The following is a 23,296-nucleotide window of genomic DNA, read 5'->3' on the forward strand; positions in this document are numbered from 1 at the left end:
CTTGCTGCACACCCACCCAACTGGGCGGCAGCTTTACAGTCATGTGCTCCACACCCACCCAACTGGGCGGCAGCTTTACAGTCATGTGCTCCACACTCTCCCAACTGGGCGGCAGCTTTACAGTCATGTGCTCCACACCCACCCAACTGGGCGGCAGCTTTACAGTCATGTGCTCCACACCCACCCAACTGGGCGGCAGCTTTACAGTCATGTGCTGCACACCCACCCAACTGGGCGGCAGCTTTACAGTCATGTGCTGCACACCCACCCAACTGGGCGGCAGCTTTACAGTCATGTGCTCCACTCTCCCAACTGGGCGGCAGCTTTACAGTCATGTGCTCCACACCCACCCAACTGGGCGGCAGCTTTACAGTCATGTGTATGCATTACCTACAGTAAGCAAATTTTGGATACTTCACTAAGATTTCGAGCAGCACATCATTATGAATGAAGTACTTACACATTTCATGGACACTATTGATGTTGTTATCTTTAAATTCCGCGATTTTTCACATTCCATTATATAAAGACGCAAAGTATGCGAATAGTTCTGCTGACAGAGTTTACATTTAGTCAAATTCAGATTCAGATTCAGATTCAGATGTTTATTCAGGTAAGGTATATACATACAAGTGATGTTACATTAATGGATTGATATATAGATAGAGCTAGTACATACAGTGCCTAAAGCCACTATTACGCAATGCGTTTCGGGCAAGAAAAACATTAATATCTAGAACTTAATACTAATTGAGCATAAAGAATAAAAAGTGTTGAGAACAAATACAAATAAAGATAAAAAAGGGGGAACATGACTGAAAAAGCAGCACAAATACAATAGGTTGACAAACAGTGTTGATTAAAAAAAAAAGAAAATAACAGACATGGGTTGACAATAGAGGAGTGAGGTAGATTACAGGGAATTTATTAGGTAGTGTTTAGTTTTTATCTTAAACTGGTTGAGAGAGGTACAGTCTTTAACATGGTTGGGAAGGTCATTCCACATTCTGGGCCCCTTGATTTGCAGAGCATTTCTAGTTTGATTAAGACGTACTCTAGGAATATCAAAACTGTATTTATTTCTGGTGTGGTGCTCATGGGTTCTGTTACAACCTTCTATGAAGCTTTTAAGATCAGGATTGGCATTGTAGTTTAGCGTTTTATATATGTATAATACACATGAGAGAATGTGCAGAGACTTAATATCTAACATATTCAGAGATTTGAGTAGGGGTACCGAGTGATGTCTGGGGCCAGAGTTGGATATTGTTCTAATAGCAGCTTTGTGTTGGGTAAATTAGAGGACGTAAGTGATTTTGGGTAGTAGAACCCCAAGCACAAATACCATAGTTGAGATAAGGATAGATAAGGGAGTAATAGAGAGTCACCAGGGCAGGGCGTGGTACATAATATCTGATCTTAGAAAGAATGCCCACAGTTTTTGAAACTTTTTTTGATATATTTAGAATGTGTCCCTGGAAATTCAGCTTGTGGTCAATGAGAATGCCAAGGAATTTGCCATCTAATTTGTTACAAATTTGGGTATTGTTTATTTTGAGATTTATATGACTAGAGGATTTATTGCCAAACAGAATATAGAAAGTTTTGTCAATGTTAAGGGTGAGTTTGTTGGCAGTTAGCCAAAGATGGACTTTATTTAGCTCAGTATTTACTGTGGCATTTAGAGCAAGAGGGTCAGGACTGGAGTAAATGAAGGTTGTGTCGTCAGCAAATAGAATTGGTTTGAGGTGTTGGGAGGCATTTGGAAGGTCATTAATGTAGATGAGAAAGAGGAGAGGGCCAAGTATGCTGCCCTGAGGAACACCAATGTTGATGGGTAGGGTGGGAGAAATTGTATTATTCACAGAAACATATTGGAGCCTGTCAGTAAGGTAGGACTCGAGGTATTGTAGGGAGTGTCCTCTGACTCCATAATGATGTAATTTAAGAAGAAGGTTAAGGTGGTTGACAGTATCAAAAGCTTTACGCAGGTCCACAAATAACCCAACAGGGAACTCCTTTTTATCAAGAGCTGTATGAATCGAGTTAAGCATACTAATAAGTGCATCGTTAGTGCTTTTTTTGGGTCTGAAGCCATATTGGCAAGGGCTAAGTATATTGAGTTTGGCTAGATATGAGTAAAGCTGCTTATATATAAGTTTTTCAAAAATTTTTGACAAGTTTGGCAGGATTGATATAGGTCTGTAGTTGTTAACATCTGTGGGGTCACCACATTTGTGGACAGGCGTTACTCTCGCTTTTTTTAGAATACCTGGAAAGGTTTGGAGTTCAAGTGACTTGTTGAAGAGCAAAGCAATAGCAGGGGCTAAAGATCTGGAGGCTTTTTTGTAAATTAAAGTTGGTATCTCCTCAAGGGCACCAGACTTGGTTTTAAGGGAAAGGATTATCTCATTGACGTCAGTGGAGTTAATAGGCTTTAGGTACAGAGACTGTGGATAGTTACCTGTAAGATAGTCCTTAATGTCAGTACTGGAAGATGGAATATCATTTGCAAGGGATGAACCAATGGAAGAGAAGAACCTATTGAACTCAATAGCAGAATCAGAGGCTGAAAGCTGACCATCGTTATTAGACAGAAGAGTCGGTTTGTTATTTAAAGATTTCTTTGATCCCAATATTTGTGAAATTGTGCTCCAAGTTTGTTTAATGTTGCTCTTTATTTGAGTAAATTTATCTTCGTAGTATTTAGTTTTGGCTCGTCTAATTATCTTAGATAGCAATAATGAGTAATTCTTTGAGAATTCTTTGGAGACAATTCCTAACCTATACTTCTTCTCAAGGTCGTGTTTTTTGTTAATGGATTTCAGTATTCCCTTTGTAAGCCAAGGATTGTTAAGCCTTTTGCTTGTGACTTGTTTTGTAAGCCTAGGACAGTGGGTGTTATAAAGGCTAAGAGTTGTTTGTAGAAAAGATTGCACAGCTAGGTTGATGTCCCCTATGTTACCTAACTCGGACTCCCAGTTGACATTATCAGCAGCAGTTATAAAATTGTTTATAGCAGTTTCATTGTGCAGCCTAAAGCTTAACTCCCTTGTTTCTAGAGGTGGTTTGCTAATGTTAGTTAAGAGAAATGTGGGGTAGTGGTCTGTAGTGCTATCGGTGATTATACCTGAAGTAAGCGGAGAGGTTATGTTGGTCCAGATGTGATCTAGAGTCGTGGCAGTGCTATCAGTGATTCTAGTAGGTCTAGTGATTAAGGGTATGAGGAAGCAGGAATTCATACAGTTGAGGAAGCTAACAGCAGTAGGGTGTTCAGGCTCGCAGAGGTCAATATTAAAGTCCCCTGCGATAATTAGGTGGTTTTTGTTCAGTCTGTTATCAAGTATTAGATTTCTAAGGTTTGAGTTGAATACAGACACATCAGTGTTGGGAATTCTATAGACTGCACCCACAGACAGGACAGACTCGGCACCCTTGACTCTGAAGCTATCGAAGATATACTCCCCATAGCAGTCTCTAGTTCTAATTTCTTTTAAGCATGTTAGTTCTTGGTGGTAGTAAAGAGCAGTGCCACCACCTCTCTGAAGTTGACGACAGTTGTGAATTGCTGAGTAGTTAGGCATGTTAAAGAGTTGAAATCTACATCATCAGATGTTACAAACTTCCAGAGGTACTTGTAGCTGAGCCTAAACCTAGCAGTGGTAACATCTAGAAGTCTGCTAACATTTGCCAGTAAAATCCCACAGACTCAGACACATATTAACACATATCTCTCAGGCAGCTATCCAAACTCTCTTCTCCTTTCACCAATCAGCCCGGCAGATGTTGTGTCCATCATACACTCTCTAAAAACCAAGGCAGGGAACACCAGTGAAATTCCGTCCATTGTGTACAAGAGAGCCTCCCATGCCCTTGCCCCACCCATAGCACTACTGTTCAACAAATCTATAGAGTGTCACACCTTCCCTGATATCCTCAAAAAAGCAAGAGTAACGCCAGTCCATAAAGGAGGCAATCCGGCGGACATAAACAATTATAGACCAATATCAAATCTACCCATTCTATCAAAAATATTTGAAAAAATTATTTACAAACAGCTCTATTCCTACCTCGTAAAATTCGACATACTCAGCCCCTGCCAGTTTGGCTTCCGGTCCCAAAAGAGTACCAATGATGCAATCATTAGTCTCCTTGACATTATCTACTCAGCCCTTGACAAAAATGAGTTTCCGATTGGACTCTTCATTGACCTAAGAAAAGCCTTTGATACTGTTAATCACAACTACCTCTTATTTAAACTCCAGCATTATGGAATCCGAGGCCTTGCCCTTGACTACATCCGATCCTATCTTAGTGACAGACACCAATATGTAACCATCAATGATACAACTTCTTCCACTCTACCAATTACCGTTGGAGTGCCACAGGGCAGCATCTTAGGACCTCTTCTATTTCTTATATATATAAACGATCTGCCTAATGTCTCTAATATTCTCAAACCTATATTGTTTGCTGACGATACTACCCTTATCTACTCAAACCTCAACCCACATACACTAAATAATGTTGTGAATAATGAATTAAAAAAAGTCCACTTATGGATGTCAACGAACAAACTAACATTAAACATCGAAAAGACTTACTACATCTTATTTGGAAGCAAATCATCAAATGCAATTCAGCTACAGATAGACAACATTAACATCAGTAATAAAAATGATGGCAAGTTTCTTGGCCTATTCCTAGACAAGAGACTCAACTTCAGCACCCACAATCAACACATAACTAAGAAAGTCTCTAAGACAGTTGGTATACTCTCCAAAATCAGATATTATGTTCCTAACTCTGCTCTCCTCTCACTATATTATGCACTAATCTACCCCTATCTTAATTATGGTATCTGTGCATGGGGGTCTACCACTGCAAACCACCTTAAGCCCATCATCACACAGCAAAAATCTGCTATCAGAATAATAACTAACTCTGCTTTCAGACAACACTCAGCTCCCTTGTTTAAATCTCTAAACTTGCTAAATATTAACTCCCTCCACACATTCTCTTGTGTCAACTACATTTACAAAACCCTGTTCTTAAATGCAAACCATGCTCTGAAACTCTCCCTGGACAGATGTAATAGGACCCATTATCACCACACCAGAAATAAATATCTCTTTGATATCCCCAGGGTCAAACTTAATCTGTGTAAACACTCTATGCAAATTAAGGGACCTAGTCTATGGAACTCACTCCCTAGTGAATTGAAAAACTGTAAAACTTTTGCCTTATTTAAAAGCAAAACCAAAAAGTACCTAACTTCATCTATTTAGTTTCCTACACTGAGCTTTAAATTTGCTCTGTACCTAGTGGTACCCAATCTCCTAATTTTTATGTAATATCAAACAACCTTATCATTGTGTTCATTGCTGTCTTCTTTTATGTGCTAGCCATATGCTGTATTGTGACTACCAATTTTTGTCAACTACCATTCAAGCTGTCATTGCAATCAATCTTATATTGTTTCTGCTGTATTGTGCCTACCAATTTGTTGTCAACTACCATTTTAAGCTGTCATTGCAATCAATCATAGCTACCTATGTGCTTTAATATACTGTACCTATAATTTTCTCTCATCTTTTTTTTTTCATTCCATGTAATCTGTTATCATTTTTTTGTCTATAAATTTTGCAAGTATTTACCTCCTTAAAATTTTCTTAGATTAAGGACCTGCCCGAAACGCTGCGCGTGCTAGTGGCTTTACAAGACTGTAATTACCATAATTGTATCCTCACATTCCTTATGTACATTCTTGTATATGCATAAATAAAATAAAATAAAAAATAAAATAACATTATTGGATGACCCATAGACGAGCGATTCATCAAAGTTTATACAATATTGTGAAATTGACAGTCAGTGTAGTAACATAAATTGGTAAATCATAAATATTGTAAGTTAAGAATCTGATGCATGTGTGTGTGTTGGGAGGGGCGGGGGTTATACCCTTGGTAAGCGAGAGTGGAAAGTAACCTTAGACGTACTGCGGTCAATGTGGGGGGGGGGGAGGGGGAGGGAGGGTGGGAGAGTCAAATCCACCCTCCAACATCTGGACATAGTACCACCAGCCTCCACAACACTCCATCAGCCACCAGCTGATGCTTGTAGATGCCTCATCTAACCTCACTTATGTCACACATTAACCTACAGTTCCTGTGATATTTCAACTCCTCATATCACAGTGGCGTTTCACCAATATAAACTGTATTGGATTTTGTCTCGAAATAGCTATATGCTGACTGGACGTGTATGTATGTATGTATGTATGTATGTATGTATGTATGTATGTATGTATGTTTGTATGTATGTGTGTGTGTGTGTGTGTGTGTGTGTATGTATGTATTCCCAATCACGTTAAAGACTCCCCCTCTATCATCCAATTAAAGAGAAAAACAACTGTGTACTAAATAATCAACTCCTTGTAACTTTAATTATGCTGACCTTCCTATCTGTATTCAGACTGAGCCTACCATCATTATAGGTGATTATAACGCTAGGCATAGGAATATTGGTAATTCGCAGTTCAATAATCGTAACGGCAACCAACTGTTGTCACTATTAGGTAGTCACGATGATGCACAGATTGTGGGTGACCTTGAACCGACGCATATCTACGGAGGGATTCTTGATCTATGTCTGGGTGTCAACGTCTCCCACGCCGTGTGCGCCTCGTCAATAGTGCCAGATATGGCGTCTGATCATCTGGGCATATTAGCCACTGTAAACATTGGCAGTTCTATCCTCCCTGGTGGAGTGTTCAAGCGGAAGAGGCTGGCTGAGCCCATCGATCAACGAGACAATCTTGTTGCTCATGTGTCAGATTGGTGCAGTTCATCTGAGCCTTCATCAGTTGAAGATTTTAACAATGAGCTCACAGGTACTATCGAGCAGTTTATAGAATCACTTGATCCATCGTCTGGGCCACGTAACCCAAATTGCACTGGTCATAGCACTTATGTTTATTATAATGATTCTAAATTGCATGCACTAAAACGCACTGCCAGAATAATTGGACTAGCTTGTAGAAGGACCCGCACTGCTGAAATGCTTCGGCTCTTTCAAGCGGCTCTGGCTAAGGCCAGGGAACGTATGGTGGAGCTGGGGCAGACAGACTGGGAAACTTTTGTCCGTGGTCTCAATTCTCACACGGCACTAAGTCGGGCATGGAAAGATATCAACAAGGTCAATGGGAAAAATGCTGCAGAGATCTCGTACCCTAATCCTCTGCACAGAGCAAATGAGCTTGTTGATGCTTGGGCCACGACTTCCAGCTTTGACAATCTTCCTCTACCCTCACAGAATGAATTAAATAATAGATATACTGATAGAGCAAGGCTCCTTGACTTCATGCTTCATCAAGAGGATGACTGTGACATGCTTTTTACTGAATACGAATTAGATTCTGCTCTACATAAAGGCAAAGCTACATCACCCGGGGAGGATGGAGTTACTTACGCCATACTGCATATGCTTCTGCTAGTTCCAGGGAATCCCTTGCTTCAATTGTATAATATGAGCTATGTAAATGGGGAGCTTCCTAAGTCATGGACCAACAGTGTTATTATTCCCATTCCTAAACCTCACCAGCCGAGTGCTTTTCGCCCAATCTCCCTCACTAGTTGTCTTTGTAAGTGTCTTGAGAGGATGGTTCTCAACCGTCTCCTTTACAAAATTAATAATATGTTGTCTCCCCAGATATATGGCTTCACGCATGGAGAGAGTGAACGTCACTGTATTACCACATTCCTCACCCTGCATACTGATAGGTCATATACCACTTTCCTAGATCTTAAGTCAGCCTTTGACATTGCTAACCCACACGTCATTCTGAGAGAACTTGCTAAAATGAATGTTGGAGGATGGCTTCTACGGTGGATAAGAGGCTATCTATTCAACAGGAAGTCATCTGTACTGTTCCAAGGGTATAGGCGTGTAACGAGAGATTTTGAACTTGGCACTCCACAGGGAGGTGTCCTCAGTCGTACTCTGTTCAATGTGTTAATCAATGCACTTTTAAATTTAGTAACTAGAAGGTCCAGCGAACACATCATTAGCTATGTGGATGATATACTGATCCACACCAATGGGTATACCAACACCCAAAATGCTCTGAACTCTGTATTGTACACATGTTAGGAACTATGCTTAGTCATCTCAGTAGAGAAAACAAAGATCCTGAACCGACACCCACCCAGACGGGGTGGGGCCGTTCGCAAAATGCAGTTGGATGATGGCTCTCTGCTCGACTATGTAACCAGATACAAATACCTGGGCTTGAGGTTCTACTGTACCGCAATGTTTTAGCCAGACTGGGTCGCCAATGTAGAGAGAGGCTCCGTGCTCTCAAGGCTGTGGCAGGCTATGGCAGGCAAACACAACTATACTGTACAGTGTTATATATTTATTTCAGTTTGAACAATTTTTAACATTAAAGGATAAATTCTTTAATTGGTTGAAATTGGTTTTAACATTCGAAATCTAATTTGTTGATGTTAAATAACATAAGGTTCAAATTTATTAAGATACATACTTTAAAAACTATTTCTATTTGATACCAACAGTATCACGTTAAGAGAAGAGTCTCGCCTTGCTAACCCAAGTATAAAATATATAAAGAAACAGTGCAACTGTACTGGTATCTGCGGTACAAATATATGTCCCTATTAAAGAAAAAATAAACTGCACCAATCACTGCCACTCCTCACACCAATGCAACAATAAGGAGAGTGATAACAGTGCTTCACATTCGACAATGTTAAATTATTTAACAGATGACGAGATAATGAACATTGGAACAAATGTACAGCTCTCTGACCTTCACATAAAATCTGCATGTGACCTCATCAAACTGTGCCAAGCGTAGAAGGCCTTCGTGACCCAGCGTTGTAGCAGGACCTCTCCTGGTCAGTTACAATTGGTGAATTTATTCAAATTATCCAAGTTAATGGTTGTCACTGGGTCACCAACCATCAACGTTTCCAACATTGGAGTAACTGGACAAATTAACATATAAGACACCAGGCATAAATTACCATCCAAATCTACTGCAGTTATCTTGTGTGTGCTCTTGCTAATTGCCAGGATGATAAGCTGACATGCAATATAATGAATGTCAGCAGACACAGGGACTCAAGTATGAGTGGGGTATATGCTGTGGCGTTTGCTGCATCACTTGCAAGTGGTGTAGATCCGGTGAACCTCGTATGATGTGCAGAATGAGACAACATCTTTAAGAGAACTTTGAAGGAAAGTGCCTCATCTCATTCCCTGCAGCTTAGACACTGAGAAGAAAACGAATCATCCGGTCATGCTCGATGGAAATGTACTGCATTTGCAAAAAGCCAAATGATTTGAAGCTGATGGTATGCTGTGACCGTTGCAATATTTGGAACCATGGATCATGTGTAGGTGTTACAGAATGTAATGATGATTCGTGGATTTGTTTCTTGTGCGCTAGCAAGTTGTGAATTATAATTTAAAATACTTAATTAATACATTATTATTATTATTATTATTATTATTATTATTATAACCTTACCAAATGCTTTGCTGAATCAAATAATGTTATTACTTTCAATGTGTTACAATAGCATAATTAAGTGTTGCAAGTGTCAGGTCTTTTATATAGTCGGTATTTGTTATATTCTGTACTCTTTTTATGTTATTTAAATTTCAAATAGAAATAGTTTTTAAAGTATGTATCTTAATAAATTTGAACCTTATATTATTTAACATCAACAAATTAGATTTTCCCGCCCACAGGGTCCATACCGACCCTGTGGGCGGCAGTGGACTCCATACCGACCGTGTGGGTGGCAGTAGATCCCATACCGACCCTGTGGGCGGTAGTGGACCCCATACCGACCCTGTGGGCGGCAGTTGACCCCCCTACCGACCCTGTGGGCAGTATAGTGGACCCCATACCAACCCTGTGGGCGGCAGTGGACTCCATACCGACCGTGTGGGTGGCAGTAGACCCCATACCGACCCTGTGGGCAGTAGTGGACCCCATACCGACCCTGTGGGCGGCAGTTGACCCCCCTACCGACCCTGTGGGCAGTATAGTGGACCCCATACCGACCCTGTGGGTGGCAGTGGACTTCATACCGACCCTGTTGGTGGCAGTAGACCCCCTACCGACCCTGTGGGCGGCAGTTGACCCCCTACCAACCCTGTGGGCGGTAGTGGACCCTTTACCGACCCTCTGGGCTGCAGTGGACCCTATATACTAATCTCGTGGGCGATACTGGGCCCTATACTCATCCTGTGGGCGGCAATGGACGCCATACACATCCAGTGGGTGTTATTGGACCCCATACCCATCCTGTGGGTGGTTGTGAGCCGCATACCCATCCTGTCGGTGGTACTGGACGCCATACACATCCAGTGGATGGTATTGGACTCCATACCCTTACTGTGGGTGGAAGTGATCCCCAAGTTTGCAGTAGTTTACCCCATAAACATTCCAACATAAAATCGTTTTCTGTTAGCATTCCTACAAAACATTCTTTAAAGATTTTTAAAGCGCAAACTATGGCATATAATATTGATTGGTGAAGCACTGTTATTCTATGTAATAATTTATAGTGCTTATTATAATTTACTAAGAACAACTAATATTTCTCAAAACAAAACTACGAGCCTTCAATAGAAAGTAGCTGATCTGTAATATTCTAAGAGCATGGACAATAGTAGGTAAATTTCACAACCCATGTGGGACCTGAAAACTACAATTTTCATTATAATTGAACCAATCACGACTATTCTGCTGTCTACGTTGATGGACGGGTACTGTGAGACGTAAATTGGTACGTGAGCATGAGTTTGGGCCTTGGTAAAAAAGGTAACTGGAAATATATCACATATGTACTAAATCACATTCAACATATTGACTTTAAGCATTAAGTCATATATGTGCTGTCTTGTGTGAGAACGGGTTGTACCTTCCCCTCCCTCCCTTTCTGACTAATTCTCCCCCTCTCTCACTGATTCTCCCCCCCTCTCTCTCATACTGCCTACCACCTAAGCTCCCCCATCCATCCACCCACCAGTCAGCCATCACTGACGCAGTGTGTGCATTTGGAGCCGACACAGTGCACAGATGTTTCTTGATTGTGCAGATATGTAAAACAAAAGCACAGAATGAACATTTCAACCTTATGACAATTCAAAATAATAGGAATAATAGGGCGTGAATCTGTGAAGTCACAGTGGGCAAGCTGGACCATCTCCCACCCACCACCACAGGCCGGCGTGACGCTTGGCGGACCCCTTCCTACCAACCCCAATCGGGAAACTGGAAGTTTCAGATAACTAAAGTTCGGAAACCAAGTGGTGCTCTGTATATTGTTTGGGGAGTTTCAATTTTTGAGGTTTTGGTTCTTGTGAACTCAGCAGTGGACTGTAATGCTTTGTTGACTTTTTAGATGCTTTCCTGATGGGGTGGCAGAATGTTACTTGCGCCCTGTTCCTTTATGAGGAGGGTCAAGTTATGGCTTCAGTCTCCGTTAGGCCAAGCAGAACTCTATAACTGATGGGGGCCTAGTAAAAGCGAGCAACCTCAATGGGATAGATTCAGGGAGCTACCGGGGCTCAACCAGAAAGAAGCACTTCATTACATTTAATGCTGGGTTTTTACCTAATCATTGTCTTCTCTCTTTCAGTTTATGTTGTCACCCCTCATACTGTTTGCTGTGGTTTCTGCAGCGGTGTTTCAGTTGTACATAAATTTATTATATCTTGTTGTGAATACCATATAACAGCAACCTGTTCTCCTAATAGAATGTTGCATTTGACGTATACTCTGCTTAAGACCAAATTCCATAGTACTAGAAAATGGTAGCAGCTCATGAAATTGACAGGTTGTCCTGTTTTCTGTTTTGGATCCTCTGGTAGGTTCGGATAAGGGCACTTTAGTACGACAGTTTCTTGACATTAGGAAACCTTAAGAGGATGAGCTGGTGACAGATAGGTAATTTAATAGTGCTGCTTAATTTTCACAATTTGTTTTTACAGAGATCTTAGAATTGCTTTTAATTCTCTTGGTGGCTATGCATCAGTGAACCATCAGCACTTCCACATCTATTACCTGCCCCACGAACTTCACATTGAGACTGCTGTAAGTGCTCAATGGACTCACTTAAATATTTGTTTTACAGGGAAAGGAAGTCCGTGGCTTGTGCAAGATTTACCCTCAGCGTTTTGCACCCTATGAGGCTGTCCACTTTTGTCTTAAAAATACATATTATTTATGTTTGATCAGCTTTAGTAGACACAATGTTTTGTAAGCTTTATTATTCTGAATGTTATAAGTACTTTGTCTTATCAGTTATACGCACTAATTTGTTGAGCTTTGTTTGATTTCTTCATTTTTGTTGCATTATAAAGTTTTAACCTTTTTAAGGCACAATACATATATAGCTGGGGTGAGTAACTATTGCAGGACTGTGCACCACAGCTATGTATGGTTGGGAGTACCCCATGTAAGATTTAAAAGTCCAGCAACTACATGGGGTTCACATCAGCGTCCTCAGGACTCTTGTAAACAGACGCCATTTACAAAAAAAATTGTGGGCAACATTGTCGGGGCGTGAGAGCCTCAGTACTGAGTGAGCAACCAAGGCTGGTGCACGCAGCATGAGCTACCAGCACTGATGTTCAGCTTGTGACCACAGCATTGCCTAAAAAGTCAAAATATATATATAACTGCTATTATTTAGCGATGATAAAACAGTGGCCCCTCTGTTTACGAATTTAATCCATTTCCAGAGACGCTTCGTAACGCAAAAATCGCAACCCGAAACGAATTTTCCCATAAGAAATAATGTAAATTGAGTTAATCCATTCCACACTCCCCATAATATTAACATTAAAATACATTTCATACCTAATAAACACAAATATTTAGTAGAGAAGTGATGACTTCTCTGGGGTACTTTCTCTCCTATGTTTTGCATGTACAGTATTCCACTAGAACCTGGTTGTGGCTCACTGCTTGTTTTTTTCACTAAAAACCTTTCCATGGAGACTTGTTTTCCCTACATTGTAACACTTGTCTGTAGTGAGGCATCACTGTGTCATTATTAACACTTTCGCGCTTTATATTAGAGATAACTCGTCACTGGTTTTTCTTACGATTCCGCATAACTGCCTACTTTTCTCGTCAATCGAAAAAATATTTCTATAAATTCCATTTTTTAACCGAAATGGATGGGGATACTTTTGTTTTGTAGAGAATTTATTTGCGAATTTTTTGGTACCAGAATGAATATTATATCACATAAACTTCTATGAGTAAAAAAAAAAATACACAAAGTATGTTTGGGGGTGTGGCGAGCGTGTGGCAGAGGGTTCCCTTTAGCCGTTGATATATCCAACACGTGGGAAATATTTGTATGTGTTATGTATATGTCTGTGTAGGGAATTTTACTGCGATCACTGTCATACAAATTATAAAATGTTTCAACAAGTATAAACATGACAAACATCAAACGAACGAAAACAATGCGTTCGTTTCTGCCGCGAACGCATACTGAGCGACGTGGTTCTATATTTGGCGCTTCTCTTACACATGCTTTGTACCAATGTTATACAGTTCATCTTATAGAAAATTTTATTGCGAACACATTGGTATAAAAAAGAAATACGTACATAGAAAAGTAGGGTCAGGAAACGTATAAACTTTCCAAGCATGATTTCCCCCCTGTGTTTTCGCCAGTGCGCTCGCGGCTAACTACTCTCCACTTCACACACTCTTGCGGGTGGGCAATTACCTATATTAAACATTCATATGCATATGTCCGTGTAGAGAATTTTATTGCGATTCCAATGATACCAAAATTAGCGATGTAGGACAACTGTAGGCTTCGCAACCATTAAGAAAGTGGAAACATTTTGTTGCTGTTTGGCGCTCTCGGCGAGTGATCTGCATAGTTTTTTATTTGGTGTTGATACTCCTTATGCTTGGGCGGCATTTTATAGGTATGCTCTTATAGACAATTTCATTGCGAACACAGTGATACCAAATTTAAATACGTGCGCCTTCAATTTTTGTCAGGACAGTCAAAAGAGTGTACACTTTTTCGGTCTTACCGCGTAGGCGCGCGAAGTGCCGAAAGCATCTGGGGTATTGTTTTTTTTGAGCGCCGAGAGCGCGAAAGTGTTAAGGTTAAGGCAATGGCCTACTACAGCTTGCTCTGAGTGAGTTCTTTCAACAAAGGTTGCTTTTCTTCCCATAGTCTGCACCACTTTTTAATTGTTGAGGAAGGGACATTCTGTACGCCTCCTCCTCCTCCCCTGAAGAAATTTCCTCAGCTGCCTCTTGTTGCTGCTCCTTGTGAAAGGCTGGGAGTTCTTCGGTGGTCAGTTCTTCGCTGTGTTCCTCCACCAACTCACAACTCTCACAACACTGTGAATGCCACTTCTTTTTCTAAATTTCTCAAACCATCCCCTGCTTGCCTTAAACGCTTTCATATCTGCATCACTCATTCCAGGGGTTTTCTTTATAAGATATTCGTGCAGTAGCCTTGCTTTTTCACAATTGATGGTCTCTGAAACGCTATCACCTGCTAACTCCTGTTGTGTATCCAAATTAATAACAACTTTTCAACATCCTCAAGTGTTTGTGTTCTTTGTTTCGTAACTGTTGATATGCCTTTTGCCACTTTAGCACTCATAATATTTTCTGTGGGGAGCCCCTGGAGCTTATTGGGCTAATGTATGTTATATTAAACCGGGACATTAGGTAAGGAGTTCAGACCTACCAGGGACCAGCGCCAGAACTTGGCCCCTTCAGAGAGGTTTCAGGGAGCAATGGCCCTGGAAAACCCCCTTGTGGTTGGGGTTTTCCTTATCTGCCATTGACCGGGGTTAGGCACCCAGAAAAGTAGGCATAACAAAACAAACCCCACATGGTAAAAAACTAAAACAAAAAACCAAACAGAGAGGTAGAAACTACCTACAATCTCAAGGAAACAAGCAAATAAGCAAACATCACACTTTACTGCTGTGCCAATCGTCTGCGCAGCCCTTCCTTCCCCGAGAGGGGGAGCCCCAGATATACCGCGCCGGCTGCCTAGCATCAGTTCGTAAGCTAATATCAACCGGGATAGACGTTTCTCTGGCCTCAGTTTCCTAGGCGGTGTTTGCCTTGTGTGACGTTTACTGCCGTGTGTTGTGTTGTGCGGTGGCCAGGTGTTCCTCATCAGTGCCGGGGCTGCATGCGTTTGGGGCTTCCTTCCCTAAGCGCCCTGTGAGTACTGCCCCTGCGTGACAGGGTTATCTTCCCTGGGGTGTTCGGGAACCATTCCTGTAGAGGTTCTTGCTGCTCGGTATTTGCCTCGCCCTTGGGGCCAGCTGGGGCTTGGGGCCCTTGTTTGGCCCTTGGTAGGGACTGGTATTGTGCTGGTTAGGGCGTCAAGGTGTTGCGCGACCTGCCATCTACGCGGCGACCGGTTCCTGTTGCCTTTGGAGACTGTGTACTTTTGCGGGTTTTTTCTTTTGTTTTTATTTTCAATTGCCTGGTGGGGGTCTGCCCAGTGTGGCTACAGTTCCACTGGTAGTGTTTGGTGGCCCTCTGCTAGGCCCCCCCAGTGATTGTACACGTCGCAGGGGTTTTCAGTGCTATCCTCTTCCCTCTTGTTATTTTTGGGTTTCTTAACCGGTTAGCAACACCTTGCCCGGGCTTCCCGTAGCAGTCAGCCTACGGGCCCTGGAAACCCCTGTCTGGGCTCGGTGGACCATTGAATGTGTCTTCCAGGTCCCAACCCGTCTTGTACAGGATCGTTGGTTGCTGTGCTCTTATCTCCTGGTGACAGTCGCCACTTTTACCTCCGTCATGTTGCCTGTTGGGTCACTGACTCCTTGACCCAGAGTCTTGCGAGAGATATTCTCTGCTTGTTCTCCAGTACTCTCCTGATGTTATTACTGTTCAGAGTACAGGTGGCATCAGTGTTGCAAGCTAGGTTAGGTTGCTGCAACACGCTAGGTTGGTTTCCCACTCGGATGCCCCGAGGCCGGCCCGTTTTGGTTAGGTGCTGTTCGCCCCTTTCCCTCCCTGTTCCCGGCTCTGGACCATCTGTGGGTTTCGGGGTCGGGGCGGGGTTTAGTTGGGGCCGAGACTCGGGCGGTTTTCGGGGGCTGCCCCGTTTGTGTTGGGGACAGAGGTTTTCGAGCCTGTTCCTCCTGCCATGGCTTCTGGGTCTTACCAGCGGCCCTTTCTTGCTGCCTTTCCCATGGACTCTTCCTTTTCTTTAAGGGCAGAGGGTTTGGAGGACGGCTCTGCCCTGGGGCCTCTTTTGCTGGTTCCCGGGGCTGTGGGGGATGCCTGCTAGCAGTTCTGGGGTGGTTTGCCCCTGTCTGGGTTTTCTGCTTTTGGGCGGAGTTTTCGCCCATCCAGTCTGCTTGCTTCCCACTTTTGCTGGCGTGTTTTCCTATTTTTTGCTTTGGTCACAGCCCTCTGTTCTGGTGGTCATTTTCTTCTACCGGTTTCCCGGCGTGGCCACCAGGGCGGCGTTGCGGTTTGTTTACATGCGCCTGGGTGTGCGAGCGAGTGTCTTGGGTGAGTTTTCACCGTTTTTCAGGGGTTTTATTCTCCTGTTGTCGTTTCTTTGCTTTTCTGGTGTTTTCTGCCCGTTTCCTGTTCCTCTGGGAACGTTTGCGTGTTGATTTTACACCGGGTTTTCCATTTTGTCTGTTTTGGGTCTGGGCCCTTGGGTTTGGGCTCAGTGTTCCTGGCTGTTATGCTTGCTCCCACACATTGTCCCTCGGTTTTCTGTCTGTTTTGACCGTTTCCCAGGGGTTTCTGTCTGGGGGCTGTGCTTTGCCTTCTGTGGTGTATCTCCGCCGGCAAATGTGGTGGTTTGGGCTCCCCCTGGTTCAATTCCGGGTTCCTTTGGGTTCTTTGGTTTCGTTTCGGAGGTTTCTTCCTCTTGGGCCCCCTTTGTGGGTTCAGGGGGGGCCTTTGTTTCCTCGTGTGTGTGTGACCCGGTTCTGCCTTCTGGAGTTCCGGGGTCTTCTTGGCTTGCAGACTGATCTTTTTGGGCCATGGCACGTGTTGTGGTCATGCTGGGACTTTGAGGTTTTGTTGTCGAGGTGGGCCTTTTGATGCAGTTTTGTGCCTTCTTTGCCTGGCCGGTGTGGTGCTCTCTGCCCACTGGTCGGCGGCTTGTACTTTTCTTTTCACGTGTATGTGTGTGTGTGTACGCATGTACACTGTGTGTGTGTGCACATGTGTATGTGCATACACACGTGTGTGTAACATACCTTGTGTATGTGTATATGTATGTGTATATACAGTACATGATATGTATATATGTGTATGTATACTTTTTCTTTCGGAAGGGGCTCTGTTCCTTTCTCTGTTGACGGTGCGCTGGGGGAGCAGCTTGCTCTGTTGACTTTCGCATGGTCCCGCAGTTAGTGGGCGCTTTTGGTTGTCTTCTGGCCTCTGGTGGCGGCGGTGGACAGCTTCTCCCCCTTTGGGGGGGGGGGGGTTCAGGGCTGGCGGGGTGGGCTTCTTCCGCTACGCTGCGTCATGTCATCTTAGTGGGTGCATTGGACGTAGTCGATCCGCCCCATTCTTCTGGGGTTCCTGTCTGCTCTTTGCAGACATGGGCCTGTCGAATCTGCGGTTCTTCTGGACTTCTTCAGTCTGCGCCCTGGTTTCTATGCCCTCATCGGAGGACTGTTGTCTCCTGTCCGGCTTCTGTTGGGGCCGGGTGCCTGGATGGTGGCCCTGGACCTCCAGGTCAATTCTTGGCACGTTCCTCTCCAGTTTTCCGGGACTGGCACAGTTGGTGGTGGGGTTTCAGGCTTGCCGCTTTTGTTGCCTTCCCTATTTTGTAATTGGCACTTGGTTTATTTTTGCATCTTTGCCAGATCTTGGTGCCCTGTCTGAGTCTGCTTGGGATTCGGTGTCTGGCCTACCTCGACGGCTGGCTGGTGTGGGCTCCCAGTCGGTCTGCTTGTCTGCTCGCCAGGGGTGTCGTTCTTTCCAGATCCCCGGGATTGGTTTCCTGGTGATCTGGAGGCCATTCCATCTGTTTCCGTCCCTGGTTTGGACCTGGCTGGGCCTTGTTTAGGACTCTTGGGCCGCTCCTTGTCTTCCGCTCCAGAAGTCTTGCTGCGGCTGTGGTCCCGCCTTCGGCTGTTCATGAGGGGGTCCCAGGTTGCTCAGCGGTTGCTTGAGCAGTTGTGCGGGAGTCTGAAGTTCGACGTGCTGGTCTGCCCGCGGGGTTGGGTTTGGCTTCGGCGTCTGTTTGGTTCCTTCGGAGACTTCCCATCCGCCTCTCTTGCAATCGTTGGGTTCGTTCCTCCGGGGATCTTGTGTTGGTGCTGCGTCACCAGCTTCCTCTTTGGGGTTTTCAGGGTTCCGTGCCTTGGCACCTCCCCGAGCCTTCGCTCGATGTGTTCACGGACGGTCATCTCTCGGCTGAGGCTTTGTGACCAGTGCTCACCAGGTCGGCCGCGAATGGTGGGGTCTGTCCGTCCGTCGGGCTCGCAGCACGGTTCGGGAGTTCGTGGCTGTCAGGTTTGCGCTTCGGAGGGTTTGGGTCACTCGGTGCTCTACCATTCAGCTTCATTCGGACTGTTCTCTGGTGGTTCTTTTTCGGAACCATAGGGTTTCTCTTAGGTGTTGACCTTTGGTGTTGGTTCCTTAGAGTGGCTTGTTTGCTGGATTCTCGGGGTTTGGCTAACCGTGAGGTTCATGTCCGGGGTGTATCCTGCGTCCTGGCAGACAGCTGTCTAGGATCATTCCTCTGTTCGCGGATTGGCCAGTCGTCGCCGACTCGTTTTGTTGGCTCTGTCGGACGTATAGACTCCTGGCCCTGGACGTCTTCGAGTCGACGTGGTCTAGGCGTCGCCCATTTTATGTGGCGCCCTTACCCGCCTGCGAGGCATTCACGGTGGATACCTTTCGGCAGGACTGGTCGAGGTGGGGGTACCTGTTCCTCTTCTCCCGGTTCAGCTGTTGCTTCGGGTTCTGGCTCGGTTGGAGCCCATTCCCATGAGAGTAGTCCTTATGGTTCCTTGGTGGCCGGCCCAGCTTTATTTTCAGACGCTGCTTGATAGGTGTCCGAACCCGGGCCATTTTCCCACGGCTCCGCCTCTTTCGGCAGGTAGGATCGGTCCTGTACGGGACTGGTTCGGCCTTCTTCTCGGCTCTTCGCGTCTGGTTTTTTGATGCGGGTATCACCATCTCTGTGGTGATCAGGTGGCTTTGTTGATGGTGTCCCACCTGCGAATTCGTCTCAGCGACAGTATGACGTTCCTGGTGTTTCTATGCACTTTTTCTTGCTCTTCGTAGGATGTCTTCTCCTTCGCATCGGGTTGTCTTGTCCTTTCTTGGGTTTTCAGGACTACAGTTATTTGATGTTTCTTACTGTCGCCTCGTTTTGTGCAGCACTGGCGGAGCCGCTCCGGCTTACATTCGGGGTGGACGTCACATCTGCCCCGTTTCGTACACTTTCTTGTGTTTTGTTTCACCTCCGGCCTGCTCATGCATCGGCTGAGCCATCCTGGTCCTTGATCAGGGTGCCTTCTTATCTTCTCAGATTGTGGTAGCCCCTTCGGTTCAGGTTTCTGCTCTTTGGTACTGGTGGTTAGTTTTGTATGTTTGCAGCCTTTCTCCGTCCTGGCGACGGTTGAGACGGCTGCTTTCCGGAGGGGTTCTTGGGTTATTGATGCTTGATTGGCTTGGCCGGGGGTGCGTCCTGTGTTATCTGGTTGCGCTTTTTATTTTTTTATTTTTTTTTATTTTTTTTGCCGTTTCCTGCGTACCGTGTCTGGGGGATGCACTTTGGGTTGATCCAGTTCCCCTCGTTCCCTGTTTCAGGGCTCTGGTCTCCCAGGTCGTCCGCAGAGTTTTTCAGATTTCCAGTCTGTGGTCTGTCCTTGCGCCCATGCTGTTCGGAAGTTTGCAGCTTTTGCTGCTGTGTTGGTGATGTCTAGGGCTCATTTCGGGTACAGAGATTTGAGAGTCGCACAGGTTCTTGGCTGCCCATTCCTTATGCGCGTGTGCTCCTGTGCGTTCATGTTGCCTTGGGTCACAGGTTGCAGCCTGTTGTCTTGGCTTTGCGTTGCGGAGATTGTGGCGGCTGCCTCCCAGGTTAGCCCTTTCTTTTCCTTCTCGTTGGGTATGAAGCTCCAGGGAGCCGTAGGGGCTCCCCACAGAAAACCAGCGTTGAATGTAATGAAACGCCATTTTCTGGGTAAGCCCCGGAGGCTCCCTGGCAACCCTCCTTCCCACCGGTCGGCAGTTTTTTCGTGTTGGTTGAAGCTTAGCTTCCGAACTGATGCTAGTCTGCCGGTGCGGTAGGTCCAGGGCTCCCCTCTCCCCCTCTTGGGGCGGGGAGGGCTGCACGGACGATCGGCGCGGCAGTAAAGTGTGATGTTTGCTTGTTTGCTTGTTTCCTTGGGATTGCAGGGAGTTTCTACCTCTCTGTTCAGTTTTTTGTTTTAGTTTTTTACGATGTGGGGTTTGTTTTGTTATGCCTATCTTTCTGGGTGCCTAACCCCGGTCGATGGCAGATAAGGAAAACCCCAACCACAAAGGGGTTTTCCAGGGCCATTGCTCCCTGAAACCTCTCTGAAGGGGTCAGGTTCTGGCACTGGTCCCTGGTAGGTCTAAACTCCTTAGCTAATGTCCCGGTCTAATATAACATACATTAGCCCGATAAGCTCCAGGGAGCCTCTGGAGCTCACCCACAAAATGGCGTTTCATTACATTCAACGCTGGTTTTTTTCTTAGCAATTACAGTGCATATTGTTGACATAGATTTGTTGTACTGCCTAGCTTGTTTAACAACCCCTGTACCATTTTCATGTTTATGAATGATCTCTTGTTTTTGCTCTATGGTCATCCTCACATGTGTTTTCTTAGGTTGAACCTTACCACTGACTTTCTTGGGACCCATGGCATGATATATAATAATTACTTTTCTGGGGGGAGCCCCGTCGGCTCCCCGGAGCTATCCCAGGCTGATATGCTAATGTCAGACTTTGGCATCAGTCATGTGTATGGAGTTCTTAGGCCTACCGGGGACCACGGCCAGAACCGGGCCCCCTCAGAGAGGCAAGGGGAGCAATGGCCTATAGAAGCCCCCGTGTGGTTGGAAGCATTTTATGTCTGCCATCGACCGGAACAGGCACCCAGAAAGGTAAGCGCCTCAAAACAAACCCCTATTCTGGTTAAAATTGCTACCAAAAACCGAACTAGTGGATAGAACTCCCCAACCGAAAACAAGCAAACTAGTGTGACGTCACACACCGCCGCGCCGCTGTCTGCGCAGCTCCCCCCTCCCCGGGAGGGGGAAGGGGGAGCCCCAGACCCCCGCGCCGGCTACCCACACCTCAGTTCTTGAGGCTGATGCTATAGACGATGGTCGTGTGCTCTGGCTCCGGTGTCGCTACTGCACTATGCTTTGCGTGTGGTGTTGGTTTTGTGGGTGCGAGAGCCAGGAGTTATCTTCAGTACTCGGGCTGCATGCGCCTAGGGCTGCCTTCCCTAGGTGCCCTGTAAGTACTGCCCTTGGGGCTTGGGGCCACCTTCCACAGGCTCCTCGGGGTCTGCCTCTGCTGGTCCGTTTTACCTTTCGGTTTTTCGGCCGCCTGTTGGGCTCTTGGGTGTTCTGTTCTCCTTTGTTACCGGCAGGTAAGAAGCAGTTTGCACTGGTAGGGGCGCAGGGTGCTGCTCAGCTTGTATTTCCCGACATCGCGGCCGGCTCTGTTCCTTGGGGTTCGCTGTCCTCTTGCGGGGTTTTGTTTTTCTTTTTGTTTTTGCCTGGTGGGGGGTTCTGTCGTTTTATTCAGTTTGTTTTTGCCCTTCCACTGTTCTCCTCGGTGGCGCCCCCTGCTAGGTCCCCGTGAGTGTACACGTCCCTGGGGTTCAGCTTTAGAAGTTTGCTTGGTAGTTTTGGGTGCCGGTTTGCAGCACCCTGTCTGGGACTACCTGAGCGCGAGTCCTCTTAAAGTAAACGCTCAGGACCCTGGGAATCCCCTAGGGGGCGCGTGGGTCCGATCCCGGAGTCCCCACTCGCTGTGTGCGAGTTTGAGGGTTGCTCGGTCCCCTTGTCTCAGGGTGACCCTCATTGTTTTTGCCTCTGCCATGCTGCCTGTTGGGTCGGTGATACTTTCGACCCTGAGTCCTGTGAGTGTTGCTGCTTGCTTGTGACTCAATTTACCCAATCCTCTGATGATTCTATTCGGGTACAGGCGGCGCGTGCGTTGCAGTCTCGGTTTCGTCTGTTGCAACGCGCTCGGTTGGTTGCTTCCCCGGATGCCCCGGGGCTGCCCCGCTTTGCTTTTTGAGACTCGGACTTGGGGGTGGGGGTCGCTTCGATCCTGGTTCAGTCCGCACCTCCTCGTCCTTCCCGTTCTGTTCGCTCTGGTCCCCCGCCCCTGCTTCTGGCCCCGAAGCGTCTGAGGGTTTCGGGGTCAGAGCAGGGGTTACTTGATCTCGAGACTCGGGCAGCTTCGGGGGGTGCCCCTTCCGGGGGGGGGGGGGGCGGCAGAGGCCTTCGAGTCTTGTCTCCCGGCCGAAGCTTCAGGGTCTGACCAGTGGGCCCCCCTTCCTCCAGCTTTTCCGGCTGCTCCGTCCTTGTCTTGTGGGGTCGGGGCTTGGGGAGAGGACTCGGCCTCGGGTCCTGTGGTGAAGGACCTCGAGGCTGGGGAGGGGCTGACTTAGGGGCCTTGGGCCCCGCTGGACCCCGCCTGGGTTTTTCTTCCCACTGAGCGGGGCTTATTGTTACAAGGAGTGGGGTTTTCTTTTCCCCCCTCTGCGTACGAGTTGGATTTGGTGTCGGCCCCTCCCCAGGTTCGGTTCCGTGTTCCCCCGGGTACGTCGGTTCCGTCCTTCCGGAGGTTTTCGGCTTATCGCATCCAACCTGGTGTGGTGCGAGCGGCCTTTGCTGCTTACCTCCTGCGTGACCCGGATTATGCCTCGGAAATGGATCCGTCCACGTTCAGGTTTGGGACTTCGTTCCCTTTCTGGCTCCGTTACGAGGTTCCGGAGTCGTCCTGGCTAGCAGACTGCCCCTTGTTTGGTCTGGATTTCTGGCATTCCTTCTGTCGTTCCCGCACGCTGGAGTGGCTTCCTAGGCGGGAAGCTTCCACGGTGCTTCAGGTTTTCCTGGGGGGCGCACTTGAGTACCTGAATGAGTGCTTGTTTGCCCCTGCCCTTCCCCGCGATGTGGGCGTTATTCAGCTCCATGTGCAGGTTCCCTCCCTTTCGGCGGCGCTCGTTGCGGAGGACTTGCGCGCCCGGGGCCTTTTGGCTTCGGCC

The 23,296-nt window shown here is 46.1% G+C and overlaps 1 protein-coding gene across 1 annotated transcript in view; it reads left to right on the top strand.

Moving 5' to 3' along the window:
* LOC123764816 (GDP-D-glucose phosphorylase 1) overlaps positions 1 to 23,296 on the top strand; it is a 111,709-nt gene that overhangs the window by 48,973 nt on the left and 39,440 nt on the right. Inside the window, exon 6 of the mRNA XM_069302835.1 lies at positions 12,031 to 12,133. Coding sequence (XP_069158936.1) covers positions 12,031 to 12,133 — 103 coding nt within the window. The remainder of the gene's footprint in view (positions 1 to 12,030; positions 12,134 to 23,296) is intronic.

This window comes from Procambarus clarkii, chromosome 48, assembly GCF_040958095.1.
Source record: "Procambarus clarkii isolate CNS0578487 chromosome 48, FALCON_Pclarkii_2.0, whole genome shotgun sequence".
Classification (NCBI taxonomy): Eukaryota; Metazoa; Arthropoda; class Malacostraca; order Decapoda; family Cambaridae; genus Procambarus; species Procambarus clarkii.